Source organism: Acipenser ruthenus, chromosome 7 (assembly GCF_902713425.1).
Source record: "Acipenser ruthenus chromosome 7, fAciRut3.2 maternal haplotype, whole genome shotgun sequence".
Taxonomy (NCBI): Eukaryota; Metazoa; Chordata; class Actinopteri; order Acipenseriformes; family Acipenseridae; genus Acipenser; species Acipenser ruthenus.
Window position 1 is genome coordinate 69,276,531 of NC_081195.1, and position 14,772 is coordinate 69,291,302.

General features: G+C 51.8%; 1 protein-coding gene across 6 annotated transcripts in view; it reads right to left on the minus strand.

Moving 5' to 3' along the window:
- Positions 1–14,772, minus strand: part of LOC117419547 (golgin subfamily B member 1-like) — a 36,831-nt gene that overhangs the window by 6,143 nt on the left and 15,916 nt on the right. For 5 of the 6 annotated variants that reach the window (XM_059027772.1, XM_059027771.1, XM_059027767.1 and 2 more), the window contains exons 13-18: positions 11,520–11,599; positions 6,005–11,355; positions 4,045–5,749; positions 2,731–2,909; positions 948–1,122; positions 506–655 (exon numbers count right to left, since the gene is read on the minus strand). In XM_059027772.1, the coding sequence (XP_058883755.1) occupies positions 506–655; positions 948–1,122; positions 2,731–2,909; positions 4,045–5,749; positions 6,005–11,355; positions 11,520–11,599 (7,640 nt within the window). The remainder of the gene's footprint in view (positions 1–505; positions 656–947; positions 1,123–2,730; positions 2,910–4,044; positions 5,750–6,004; positions 11,356–11,519; positions 11,600–14,772) is intronic. The other variant, XM_059027770.1, reaches the window with a different exon arrangement.

The following is a 14,772-nucleotide window of genomic DNA, read 5'->3' on the forward strand; positions in this document are numbered from 1 at the left end:
AGCTCTGTGCTGGAGGGGAGAGAGCGCGAGAGGGAGCTCTGTGTTGAGGGGAGAGAGAGAGAGGGAGCTCTGTGCTCGAGGGGAGAGAGAGAGAGGGAGCTCTGTGAAGGGAAAGAGAGCGCGAGAGGGAGCTCTGTTCGAGGGGAGAGAGAGCGCGAGAGGGAGCTCTGTGCTTGAGGGAGCTCTGTGTTCGAGGGGAGAGAGAGAGAGAGTTCTGTGTGAGGGGACAGAGAGCGAGAGGGAGCTGTGTGAAGGGAGAGAGAGCAAGAGGGAGCTGTGTGAAGGGAGAGAGAGCAAGAGGGAGCTCTGTGTTCGAGGGGAGAAAGAGCGAGAGGGAGCTCTGTGTTCGAGGGGAGAGAGAGAGGGAGCTCTGTGTGAGGGGGGAGAGAGCGAGCGAGAGGAGGCTCTGTGAAGGGAGAGAGAGCGCGAGAGGGAGCTCTGTGTTCGAGGGGAGAGCGAGAGGGAGCTCTGTGTTTGAGGGGAGAGAGTGGCACACAGGCTCTACCTTGTTACTGAGCTGCTGAATGCGATGCTCTTTCTGGTGGAGCTGCTTCAGGCTGTCCTCAAGCTGGCCTTTCAGCTGCCCACTCTCCGTCCGAAAGTCCTGCAGCTCCTCGGCTGGGGCCTCGCTGGAGAGAGCTGGCCTGGAAGAAGCCTGTGAAAAAAAACAAACAAAAAAAAGTTGTTGGTACAATTTCCTTTAACACTCAAATTGTAAAAACAAAAAGTTGCATTTTTTATTTACATTTTCCATATTTGAGAGACTAGTTTGTTTAAATAAAAAAGCTAGATGCATGATAAGTGCATCGGGTTAGAAAACACTGAATAAAGTAAAAACAGCAAGCACTGATGAAAAGCGCTTCAAAAGAAAGAACAACAAGACGTCTTCACTGGAGAGACACACAGAACAAGGCAGCAGTCAATCTCTCTCCAAGACTGTGCGGTACCTCTCTCTGATACTGCTCCTCCTGGATGAGCCTGGCTCCGGTCACTGCGAGCGCCCCCCGGCTCTCCTGCAGCAGCCTCCTCATGTCCTCCAGCTGCTGGTCCTTGTCAGCCAGGGCGTTGAGGTACTGCTCCTTCAGACACTGAGCCTGGGACTGCCAGCCTTCCTGCTCCAGCCTGGGGACACAGCACAGCGGCACTCACTCAGAAGCACTGCTGCTTACCAAGCACTCCTACAGCAGGCTGCGCTGCCTTTAGAATTTCATGGTAAAAACTGGCTTATTTCACAGTATTCACGGTCTAAAATTAGATATTTCACGATTAAACATGTCATTTATTAAAGCAGACAAAACAGCCTTGTCAGATTCAAAATGGACTATTGTTCTTTAGTTATTATACAACAAATGTTCTCAAATACTGAACTGAGCAATAGGTCCACCTTTTATCAAACTAAATAATAATAATAATAATAATAATAATAATAATAATAATAATAATAATAATAATAATATCACAGACACATGCTCAACAGAGCCAAATATTTCCTTCATGTTTTTTTTTTGTTGAACACATTTTAATGAAATCGTGCAGCTCAATGCAATGTGTTCAATCATTTACTGTGAAGAAATCATGCAGCTCAATGCAATGTGTTCAATCATTTACTGTGAAGAAATCGTGCACCTCAATGCAATGTGTTCAATCATTTACTGTGAAGAAATCATGCAGCTCAATGCAATGTGTTCAATCATTTACTGTGAAGAAATCGTGCAGCTCAATGCAATGTGTTCAATCATTTACTGTGAAGAAATCATGCAGCTCAATGCAATGTGTTCAATCATTTACTGTGAAGAAATCGTGCACCTCAATGCAATGTGTTCAATCATTTACTGTGAAGAAATCATGCAGCTCAATGCAATGTGTTCAATCATTTACTGTGAAGAAATCGTGCAGCTCAATGCAATGTGTTCAATCATTTACTGTGAAGAAATCATGCAGCTCAATGCAATGTGTTCAATCATTTACTGTGATGAAATCGTGCAGCTCAATGCAATGTGTTCAATCATTTACTGTGAAGAAATCGTGCAGCTCAATGCAATGTGTTCAATCATTTACTGTGAAGAAATCGTGCAGCTCAATGCAATGTGTTCAATCATTTACTGTGAAGAAATCGTGCAGCTCAATGCAATGTGTTCAATCATTTACTGTGAAGAAATCGTGCACCTCAATGCAATGTGTTCAATCATTTACTGTGATGAAATCGTGCAGCTCAATGCAATGTGTTCAATCATTTACTGTGATGAAATCGTGCAGCTCAATGCAATATGTTCAATCATTTACTGTGAAGAAATCGTGCAGCTCAATGCAATGTGTTCAATCATTTACTGTGAAGAAATCGTGCAGCTCAATGCAATGTGTTCAATCATTTACTGTGAAGAAATCGTGCAGCTCAATGCAATGTGTTCAATCATTTACTGTGATGAAATCGTGCAGCTCAATGCAATATGTTCAATCATTTACTGTGAAGAAATCGTGCAGCTCAATGCAATGTGTTCAATCATTTACTGGATGCAAACTAAACCGGCTGCCGGGTTCCTAAACGTGACAGACTGTGCGCAATTTCAGAAATCGGGATACATATTACACAGTAATGGGTACATTTCACAGAAATCGTGGAACTTGTTATAACCATGAAAAAAACTCTAGGACATGCTGCTGCTTTACTAAGAACTGTGCCGGCCTGCCTGCTGACACTATTTCAGGATGCCCGTGTGGAGCGTCGCTGACCTGAGTGAGTGGAGCTGCTGTTCCTGTTCCTGTCCCTGGCTCTGGAGCTGCTCCTGGCGCTCCTGGAACTCCTGCCCTCTCCTCCGCTCCTCTGCCAGCTCCTCCCGCAGCCGGCCCAGCTCGCCAGTCTTCTCACCCATCTGCACATACTGATCCTGCAGCTTCTTCAGCTCCTGCAGCTGGGCAACGAGAGGGGGTAAGAGGGGTGAGGGGGGCAACCAGACCTGCCACACAGCATCACTCCACGCATATCGCACACAGGGATGGAAATCAGACTCCCACTGCATAGCGCTTTGATCCATTCCTAGTTTTTCTACAAGTTTATAAGACACATCTGAGTTTGTTACCTAATGTATACACTGTGGCTAATCAAGCTTATATTAAAATCTGGAATGGATGAAACTGCTATGCAACAGGTCTTAATTCCATCCCTGCCGCTTGTGATTCACAGAACTTAGAAATGCTAAAAGAAGCCTAATGAGTTAATAATGGCAAAGTTTTGACTGGCAGTCTTTCTCAAAGTCTTCAATAACACAGAGAAACACTTCCAGTCTGAACTTTCTCGTTTAACTCACATCTTCAATAAAGTTTCTTTTAGTACGTCTAATTGTAGCAGCACTGTTTAACAGTTCAGCACAGAACAAGGGCCTTTTCCTTTGGGTATTACCAGAGCCACGCTACAACCTACCTACTTGTGCCTATGGTTGTCGGATTAGCATTACCAGTGAGTACCAGTGTTTTCGTTTGTCACTTAACCCGGGTGCAGGGAATTTCCCAGATACTTCCCTTTCAGGACTTATTTTATGATGTTTGTAAACCACCATGGGACAGACCTTTGCACTCTGTCTGTGTAGAGGAGGGGGGCGTTCGAATGACAGAGCACTGACACATGGTCTGAATGCAATGAGGAAGTCTGCTCAGTGCTGGCAGGCAGGATACTCAGGCAAGTCTTACAGATCTGGATGGAGAACAGTGATAGTGACCCGATACGGACAATACAATCAGGAACCACATCATACAAGTGAAACATCGCAAATCAATTCAAATGCCATTACACTTCCTCTTTACCTGCCAGCACAGAGGAGTAATGAGGAAAGCAATTAAGAATACTGGACCCCCCCCCCACTGTGCTGTCAGGCATAAATTGTGTTATAATTACACTTTTTGAAATGTTTCATATTCATACTTTCTACTTGTCCCTTGTACTGTGATATTTATAACTCAAATGAACAGGTATTTTAAACACTACTTAATAATGTCATCAGTATGAAAAAAAACCATCACCCACCCGTCCATTAAAATAGTCACACTCACCAGCCTCTCCCTGTCGCGCTGCAGTGCAGACAGTGCACTCCTCAGGCTGTGCACCTCCTCTTTGGAGACAGCAGGGGGCGTCGGTGATCCTTGTTTGCTCTCCTGCACCTTACTTGATTGCGTCAGCTCCATCGCCAGACGGTCCCTCTCCTCCTGCAGGCTGGCTACGGCCTTGGAGAGGGAGTCTAGCTGAGCCTGGGCCCCTTCCAGCTCCGATCTCAGCCTGGTCACCTCCTCCTGTTCCTGCTGCTGATCTCCCGGCTGTCTGGAATCCTGGGGTGTCTCCCGGAGCTTCTCCACCTCTGCTATCAGGCTCCCCTTCTCGGCTCGCTCCCTCTCCAGCTGGCTCAGAGCCTCGTCCCGGCTGCTCTGCAGGGAGTCCATGGCTTTCCCGAAGGCCTTGTTCTGGGCTTGCAGCTCCTTGCCCTCCTCCATGGCAGCGAGCAGTCTCTGCTCCATCTCCACCAGGTCCCTCGCCAGCTCGGTCACCCTCTCCCCTGCCGTCTCTGCCTCGTTCCTCAGGATGCCAGTGTCCTGCCGCAGCTCCCTCAGCTCCCTCTCCACACAGGCCCGCACCTTCTCCTCGGCCTGCTCCCTCTCGCCCCTCAGCTCTCCTTCCAGAGCGGACACCTTCTCCCGGGCCGCCCTCAGCTCCTCCAATTCAGCCTCCAGTCGGGACAGTCCTGCTTCTTCCAGGGAGCAGAGCTTCTCTCCGAGTTCCTGCTTCTCCTGCTCCAGCGCCCGGGCTGCATCTCTGGCTTCCTTGCCCAGCCTCTCCGCCTCTCCCTTCTCTCTCTCCAGGGCCTCGATCCTGTCCAGCTGTGCCTTGAGGAGCTGCCTCTGCTGGGAGTCCTTCATGGTGAGCACCTGGTTCAGGTCCTCGCGGTAGCGCAGCAGCTGCGCGGTCAGCTTGGCGTTCTCAGAATGGAGGTCATCCACCCTGCTCCGCAGCCCCCGCAGCTCCTCCTTCAGCCTGTTGTTCTCCCCGGCTGCCTCCTGGATCAGGGCGTCCTTCTCCAGCTGGACCTGCAGGTGGCGCTCCTCCAACTGCCTGTACTGGTTCAGGACTCTGTCGCGGTCGTCCTGCAGGGAGGTCATGGACCCAGCGAAGGCCTCCAGCTGGGCTCGGCAGCGGACGCTCTCCTCCAGCGCGCCGGTGGCTCTCTCTCTCAGCTCCTCCGCCTCGCCCCGCTTCTCACTGGCCTCCCTCTCCACGGCCCTCAGCTTGCCCTCCAGCTGCTCGACCTCCTCCGCCAGCTGGCCCCGGGTCTCCTCCACGGCCAGGGCCACCGCCTGCTCTTTGGCGCTGAGGAGCTCCACCTCCCTCTGCTCCTTCTCTGCTAGCTCTCCCTGCAGCCGGCCGGTCAGCTCCTTGGAGGCTCGCAGGTCCGTCTCCAGCTGCTCGATGGTGATGTGCTGCCGCTGCTGGTCTGCCTCTCGCTCTCTGAGGGATCGCTCCAGGCTCTCCTTCTCCTGCTCCAGCCCCCTGAGAGACTCCTCCAGCGCAGAGACTCTCTCCCTAAGGGCTGCCTCCTCCTCCCGCAGGTCTGCCAGCTGACTCTGTGCCTCCCCCAGGCCCGTCTCGGAGTCCTCCAGCAGGGAGCGCAGGCGCCCTGTCTCCCCCTGCAGGCTGTCCTGGGCCTGCCTGTGGCTCTCCACAGCAGCGCCGAAACGGGACTCCCAGTCCGACACGCTGCTCTCCAGCCTGCCAAGAAACGAGAGAGGGACAGGTGTAAAAATATATATATACACAATACAAACAGAAAAAAAAAAAACCCAAAAGACACAAAAAAAACCAAGCTGTCCTTGTGTTGCCAACAAAGGTTTGACCACTTCTGGGCAGTCCGAATTTCACACTGCAATTTCACATTGCTCAAATAATGCAGTAGGAATAACATCCTGGCTCTAATAATCCACATGACCCGCAGCACAGCTTCAATACCCCGTCTCCCCTTCTCACCTGTCCAGCTTGGCCTGCAGCTCCTCCCGGAGATTGGAGTTCTGCTGCAGCTGCTCTGTGAGCGTGCGGCACTGCAGCTCCCGGTCCTGCACTTCCTTCTCCTTCCCCTGTAGGGCACTGTGGAAGCGGCTCTCCCACTGCCGTGCCTCGTCCATCACGCGGTCCCGGTCATCCTGCAGCGACGACATGGAGCGGGTGAACGCTGCCAGCCGAGCCAAGCTCTCATCCAGCCGGGCTTGCAGCTGCCTGGCCTGGCCCTCTCGAGTATCCAAGGCAGCCTTCACTTCCCGGGCTGCGGTCTCCTCCCTCTCCTTCTCCCTCCTCACAGCCTCCAGCTTCTCCTCCACCTGTCTCAGCTCCTGTCTGTGCCTCTCCTTCTCAGCCCCCACCCTGCGCTCCGTCTCGCTCTCTGCCTCCCTCTCTTTCTCCTTTGCCCTCTCCTCCCAGGCTCTCAGCTCTCTGCTCAACTTCTCTTTCTCAGCCAGTGCCTTGGCAGCCCCGCTCTGCACATCATCCAGGCGGACCTTGCAAGACAGGAGCTCAGCCTCCGCTTTCTGCCTCTCCTCCCCGGCCTTTGCCAGCTCGGCCCTGGCTGTCTCCAGGTCCCGACGGGTCTCGTCCCTCGCGATCTCCAGCGCCTTGGCTCCCTTCTCCTGACTGCTGATGCTCTCCTGGTAGCTAATACAGTCCTGCTGCATCTGCCGCACTTCGGCCTGCTTCTCCCGGAGGAGCTCCTGCAGCTGACGGGCGTAGTTCTGGCTGCCTTCTTTGCCTCGCTGCGCCGACTTCAGCCTCTCCTCGAACTCCCTCCTCTTCCCAGCCTCTAACTCGGCCTTCTCCCTCTGAGCTTGTCTCTTCTCTTCCTCCAGTTCCACCGCCCTCCTGCTCTCTCTCTCTGCCACTGATTCTGCCTCCTGGCACTTCTCCCCAGCCGCTGCCTTCTCTCTCTCTAGTTTGGACTCCCTATCCTTCAGCCTTGTGCCTTCAGCTTCCAGTGCCCGGATCCTGTCCCGACTCTCTGCCGCCTCCTGCTGGTAGTTGGCGATGCTGCCGTTCAGCTCAGCCAGCTGGTTCATCAGCTTCTCCTCCAGGTCATCCTTCTCCGCCTCCATACAGTCCCTGCGCCTTTCAGCCTCCCGCAGCTCTGCCTCCCTCTCCCATAGCAAACGCTGCAGGAGCTCGTCTTTCTCCTGGGCGTGCTGCAGACGCTCCTCTAGTGAGGTTTTCTCCTCCTTCAAAACTTCTCTGGCAGCCTTCACCTGCTCCAACTCCTCCTGCAAGGTTTGCATGCCCTGTTTCAGACATGCAATGGTGTCATTTGGCATTAAGGACTCTGTTTCGTCCATGGGTGCCTTTTCTTCTGTAGTGATTTCCTGAAGAACCTGGGTTTGTGTTTGGACCTGTTGTATGGGGACGTTGTCCGCTTCCTGTGGACTGCCATAAGATTCATTCCCAGGTGGTTCTGAAGCCAAATTCCAACTCGGGAGGGCAACTGCAGCTATAGGAGCCTCCTCTACAAGAGGTGCCAGTGCTTGCTCTGCATTCTCTTTCTCTTCCAGACGCTGCTTAAAATCTGAAGCCTCTCGTTCCAGCAAGTCCCTTTGGGTCCTGGTGGCCTCCAGCTCAGCGTTTAGCTTAACTAATTCCTCCCTGGCTCTCTGGAGCTCAGCCTGCTCCTTCTGCTCTTGTTGCCTGTCCCTTCTTCCCTCCTTTTCTGCAGGATGAATTTCAGACTGCAGCCTTTCAATCTCTTCCTCCAGCTCCATGATCTTCTGCTGCTTTGATTTGGCGAACTTCCTCATCTTATCCTTCATCCCTTCCACCGCCTGCCTGGCCTCCTGCAGCTGCTCTTCCACCTCTTTCTTCTCTGTCTCCTTGACCCTCACATTGCCCAGCAGCTCCTGCCTTTCCTGCCGGGCGGCCTCCAGCACGCGCCTCGTGCGCTCAGCCTCATCGCTCACGTTCTCGTAGGACTTGAGCAGCGTCTCGTACTCCTCCTGCAGCCCCTTCACCTTCTCACTCCACCGTGCAGCCTCCTCCTCTGCCTGGGCTCGCAGTAAGGTCATCTCCCGGTCCACACCATCCTTCTCCCGCAAGACACCCTCCATGGCAAGCTTGAGGCTCTCGCAGGAGGCCCCCAGGCTCTGGTTCTCTAGCAAAGCACAGTCCACCTCCTCGATCAGCTTCTGCCTCTCTTCCTTCAGCTTGTCCACTGTGGTCCTGGTCTCCGCCAGCTCAGCCAGACCCTCCTCCAGAACAGCTACCCTCTGGTTCAGCTCAGCCTTGGCTGTGTTGGCGGCAGTCAGCTCTTCCTTCAGCGATTTGCTCTCTTTCAGGACCTCCTTTCTGGAGATAAGAGCTGCCTGAAGCTTGCGCTGGAGCTGCTGCTGCCGGGAGTCTTCCTCCTGCTTCACGGGGACCTCAGCCTGGAGGCTCTTGCTCCGCTCCTCCTCCTTCTCCAGCTGTTCCCTCAAGCTGTGGATCAGCTGGTCCTTCTCGGAGACGGTTTCCTGCATGAGCTTGAGGATGCTGTTCTGCTCACTCAGCTGCCGGCTGAGCTCTGAGATCTCCTCATTCTTCTGGCTCAGGAACCTCTTGAACTCCTCTACCTCCACCTGAAGCTCTGATATGGATGTCTCAGCCCTGGCAGCCTCCATCTCTGCCTTCAGGGTCTCTGCGTACACTTCGGCCTGCTGGCACTTCATCTTCACTGTTTCCATCTCGGCGGACAGGGCGTCAATCTGTTTCTCCTTGCCCTGCAGGCTCTGTATGTCCTCCAGCAGCGTGGAGAGCTCTGCCTCTTTCTCTGCCAGACAGGCTTCAGACTGTCGGAGCTGGGACTCCAGCTCCTGTCTGGCAGCCTGTTCTTTCTTGTATTCCTGCCTCAGGCTCTCAAGAACTTCTGCCATCTCCTCCTCTGCCTTTGCCCGAAGAGGCTCTACAGCCACGGTCTGTTCAGTCCCTGTACTGGAAAAGTCTATCCATTCATGGCCCCATCCACCAGCCTCTTCCCTTTCTGGCTGAGCCTTCTCTTTACTGTCCATTACTTTGCCATCTCCTGCCTCTCCACCAGCGCTTGTCTGTTCCTGGAGGCTCCCCAGCCTCTGTAGCAGGTCCTCTTTCTCCTTGCTCTGCTCATCGAGACGCTCTACTAGGGCATTGAAATCCTCCTTCTGCTGCTTCATCTGCTCACGGTGGTGCCTGTCCTTCTCCTTAGCTTTTTTAATGGTGTCTTTGCGGGATGCCAGGGCCTCCTGAAGTTTCCTCTGCAGGGCCTCCCTCTCCTGCTCCATGGTGGAGAGCCGAGACTCCATCTCAGCTTTCTCTTGTTTTCCAAAGTCCTCCGTTGACTGGGCAGTGTGTCCCTTGGTGTCTGGATCCTCAGTGCTGTCACTGCGGTTTGCCTTGTTTTGCTCCTCTTTTTTCCCTATCTCAGCAAGAACAGTTTCTTGATGGGTAATTTTCTCTTCTAGCAACTCTACAAGCTCAGCCTTTTCTATCAAGGCCCGTTTCATATCTGACATCAGGATCTCTAGCTCAGCTAATGCCTTCTCCTTGTCCTCTTTCTCCTTTGTGACGTTCTGCAGCTCTGCCTCCTTCTCCGACAGCAGCTCCTGTATGTTCTCCTGGCTCTCCAGTTCTTCTTCATCCTTTTTCACTGAGACATCAGTTCCTGACCCTGCAGGGCTCTCTAACTCCTGTGTCTTCATATTCTTCTCCAGGTCTTGAATCTTCTTTGTGAGCTCTTTTCTTTGGACCAAGGCTGCCTGGAGCTTCCTCTTCACATGCTCGTTTTCTTTCTTCATCCCATTGACCTGACCTACCAGATCCTCTTTCTCTTTCAGCAAGGTCTCCAGCTCTTCCTTTGACAGCAGCCCACAGGTGTCTTCACCAGAGGATTGGCTTTCAACCTCTGCAGCAACCTCCTGCCCTCCTCCTTCCCCTTTGCCCTCCTCTGCTTTCTCCATTTCCCCCAGCTGTCCTTTTAGTTTTTTGAGCTCATTGCTCAGTGCAAACTTCTCCTCGCTGACTTGGACCATCTTAGCAGACATACTGATGCTCACCTCAGCCATCTCCTGGTCCTTCTCAGTAAGAAGCTGCTGGAGGTTACTCATCTCGGTCGTCCTCTCAGACAGGACTTGCTCCAGTTCTGCCACCTCTTGTTCTTTGGAGGCAGTCTTCTGGGAGAGCTCCTCGGCACTGGTCACTATTTCCTTCATCCTTCGCTCCAGATCGGCTGTAAAGTGCTCCTTTTCCTCCAGCTGGCTCTTCAAGCTCCTAGACACCGTTTCCTGCTCAGACAGCGAGTGCTGGACTTGGTCCATATCGTTCTGTAATGCCTGGATCTTCTGGTCTTTTGATCGGGACTCATTCTCCAGGCTCCGCAGCTGTTCCTGCAGCACGCCCTTCTCCATGCTCCTGCTCTCCAGTTCAGTGGTCCTCAGGTGTGTTGCCTCTGCCAGCTCTTCCTTCACGGTCTTCAGTGTTTCCTCGATCTCAGCGAGTTTTGCAGTTTGCTCTTGGATCCGAACCCAAAGCTCTTTATTTTCTACCTCCAGGGTTCGGACTGTTTCCTGAGACTCTTCCATCTCCCTCTGGCTTCCCAAGACCACTGCATTCAAGCTGCAGAGCTCAGCATCTTTCTGTTCAAGCTGGCTCTTGAGCAGAGTTTCCACTTCTTTGCACTGCTGTTGCAGCTCCTGAACGTGGGCTTGCAGCTTTTCCATTTCTTGGTTACGAGCGGCCGAGCTGTCCTGGAGGCTTGACCCGTCCTCTCTGATCTCCAGTGTTAATTCCTGTTGGTCGGTGTGATGAACGGCCTGTTCTACAGTGACAATGGAAGCACTTGTGTGCTCCACAGAGCTAGAGGTCTCTTCCACATGCACCACTATAGACGTCCTCTGCTCTGAGCTTGACTCTAACGATAACTCAATGAGGGTTTCGGAGCTACTCTCATTCACTGCAGTAGTCCCCTCCTCAGAGCCATCCTCCTGTGGAGAAATCTCTCGGAGGGTTCTGGAGCTGCTCATCTGTTCAGCCACCTCCTCCTCTGATGCCTCAACAAGCAGTCTGCTGCTTTCTATCACTGTAGAGGTGCTCTGCTGCTTTTGTGGTAGCTCCATGAGGGATTGGGATCTGCTCTCTGTCTTCTCCTGGTCTTCATGGCTCTCTGCTCCCCCCGAGGCTCCGGTCTGCTCCAGCAGCTTCTCCAGCTGCCTCGTTCTCGCCTCCGCTGCGGACAGCTTGGCACAGAGAGAGGACAGCTGCTCATCTCTGTCTCCAATCGCCTGTTTCAGGACAGAAACAGTGTCCTCTTCAACATCTTTAAGGCTGGATTCAACTTCATTGTCCTGGAGGACAAAGATAAGAAGTGGGTTATTACTCAAGGTAGGGCAGACCGATAATGGCGTTCATACAGAGGAAAGACAAGTAGTGACACCCAGGGCAATGCAATTCCAATACAACTGCAAAGGACCGCTATGCAACCCTGTCTGTATCCAATGCAGTCCTTTACCTTGCCTGCATCGGACGCAGTCACTGCCTCCGCTGGAGAGTCTGTTCCCTCTTCACTCTTTGGAATGCTCTCTCCTTCTACTGAAGACAGAAAACACAGTCAAGATGAGACTGCACTGAATCCACATTCGAGACAAACTGCTTTGCACTTTTCTCTTCATAACTTGATCTTTGATATAAGAAGTACATTAGAAGTACGTGAAGAACTGTAGAAATGATCAGACACTGGAGAGCTTTCATTTAACCAGCAATTGACAGATGTTAGACCTGAACCCAAGCTGCTGTACACCCTATTGTTCAATACTACTGCACACACAGTGACTGCCTGTATCACTTCTGTCATGGTTTAATAATGCCAGTCAATCCTGTGAGTCAATAATTCAGGCTTGGGAAAGTGTTGATGTTTCATTTTGCATGCCCCCGATGTGAAAAGGTTTGCAAGATGAATAAGAATAAGCTCTTTCCAGGAAACGCGCAGAGCTCAGTGCCGGTGTGGAATAGGAAGCAAAGTTAATCACACTGACCCAGTTAGTTTAGAGAGAGAGCGAGAGAGAGCGAGAGAGAGAGAGAGAGAGAGAGAGAGAGAGAGAGAGAGAGGGAGAGGGAGAGGGAGAGGAGAGAGAGAGAGAGAGAGAGAGAGAGAGAGAGAGAGAGAGAGAGAGAGAGAGAGAGCACATGTTCCATGAACTGTGCTCAGTGGAGCAGTAATCTCCTGGACTGCGAGAAACTTCATGATTTGCTTAACCAAGATGTGAAAGAGGTTTGCCAGGCCACGGTGACAGCAAATATGTCACGCTGCCCTGCTGAGCTGTGAGGGAATCAATACACACGCAGCCCTGCTGAACTGTGAGGGAATCAATACACACGCAGTCCTGCTGAGCTGTGAGGGAATCAATACACACGCAGCCCTGCTGAGCTGTGAGGGAATCAATACACACGCAGCCCCGCTGAACTGTGAGGGAATCAATACACACGCAGCCCCGCTGAGCTGTGAGGGAATCAATACACACGCAGCCCTGCTGAACTGTGAGGGAATCAATACACACGCAGCCCCGCTGAACTGTGAGGGAATCAATACACACGCAGCCCTGCTGAGCTGTGAGGGAATCAATACACACGCAGCCCTGCTGAGCTGTGAGGGAATCAATACACACGCAGCCCCGCTGAACTGTGAGGGAATCAATACACACGCAGCCCTGCTGAGCCTGAGCTGTGAGGGAATCAATACACACGCAGCCCTGCTGAGCTGTGAGGGAATCAATACACACGCAGCCCTGCTGAACTGTGAGGGAATCAATACACACGCAGCCCTGCTGAACTGTGAGGGAATCAATACACACGCAGCCCCGCTGAGCTGTGAGGGAATCAATACACACGCAGCCCCGCTGAACTGTGAGGGAATCAATACACACGCAGCCCCGCTGAACTGTGAGGGAATCAATACACACGCAGCCCTGCTGAACTGTGAGGGAATCAATACACACGCAGCCCCGCTGAACTGTGAGGGAATCAATACACACGCAGCCCCGCTGAACTGTGAGGGAATCAATACACACGCAGCCCTGCTGAACTGTGAGGGAATCAATACACACGCAGCCCTGCTGAACTGTGAGGGAATCAATACACACGCAGCCCTGCTGACCTGTGAGGGAATCCTCAAAGCCTGTTTAAATGGAGTTTGCAGGTCAGTAAACCCAAAATGACAGACCAGGGCATAGCAATAAGACAGAACAGCAGCTCATCAATAACTACACTCAAACCCACAGACTGCCAGGGCATAGCAATAAGACAGAAGCAGCTCATCAATAACTACACTCAAACCCACAGACTGCCAGGGCATAGCAATAACACAGAAGCAGCTCATCAATAACTAAACTCAAACCTACAGACTGCCAGGGCATAGCAATAAGACAGAACAGCAGCTCATCAATAACTACACTCAAACCCACAGCCTGCCAGGGCATAGCAATAACACAGAAGCAGCTCATCAATAACTACACTCAAACCCACAGACTGCCAGGGCATAGCAATAAGACAGAAGCAGCTCATCAATAACTACACTCAAACCCACAGACTGCCAGGGCATAGCAATAAGACAGAACAGCAGCTCATCAATAACTACACTCAAACCCACAGACTGCCAGGGCATAGCAATAAGACAGAAACAGCTCATCAATAACTACACTCAAACCCACAGACTGCCAGGGCATAGCAATAACACAAAACAGCAGCTCATCAATATCTACACTCAAACCCACAGACTGCCAGGGCATAGCAATAAGACAGAAGCAGCTCATCAATAACTACACTCAAACCCACAGACTGCCAGGGCATAGCAATAAGACAGAAGCAGCTCATCAATAACTACACTCAAACCCACAGACTGCCAGGGCATAGCAATAACACAGAACAGCAGCTCATCAATATCTACACTCAAACCCACAGACTGCCAGGGCATAGCAATAAGACAGAAGCAGCTCATCAATAACTACACTCAAACCCACAGACTGCCAGGGCATAGCAATAACACAGAAGCAGCTCATCAATAACTACACTCAAACCCACAGACTGCCAGGGCATAGCAATAAGACAGAAGCAGCTCATCAATAACTACACTCAAACCCACAGACTGCCAGGGCATAGCAATAACACAGAAGCAGCTCATCAATAACTACACTCAAACCCACAGACTGCCAGGGCATAGCAATAAGACAGAACAGCAGCTCATCAATAACTACACTCAAACCCACAGCCTGCCAGGGCATAGCAATAACACAGAAGCAGCTCATCAATAACTACACTCAAACCCACAGACTGCCAGGGCATAGCAATAAGACAGAAGCAGCTCATCAATAACTACACTCAAACCCACAGACTGCCAGGGCATAGCAATAAGACAGAACAGCAGCTCATCAACAACTACACTCAAACCCACAGACTGCCAGGGCACAGCAATAAGACAGAAGCAGCTCATCAATAACTACACTCAAACCCACAGACTGCCAGGGCATAGCAATAAGACAGAAGCAGCTCATCAATAACTACACTCAAACCCACAGACTGCCAGGGCATAGCAATAAGACAGAAGCAGCTCATCAATAACTACAATCAAACCCACAGACTGCCAGGGCATAGCAATAAGACAGAAGCAGCTCATCAATAACTACACTCAAACCCACAGACTGCCAGGACATAGCAATAACACAGAAGCAGCTCATCAATACCTACACTCAAACCCACAGACTGCCAGGGCA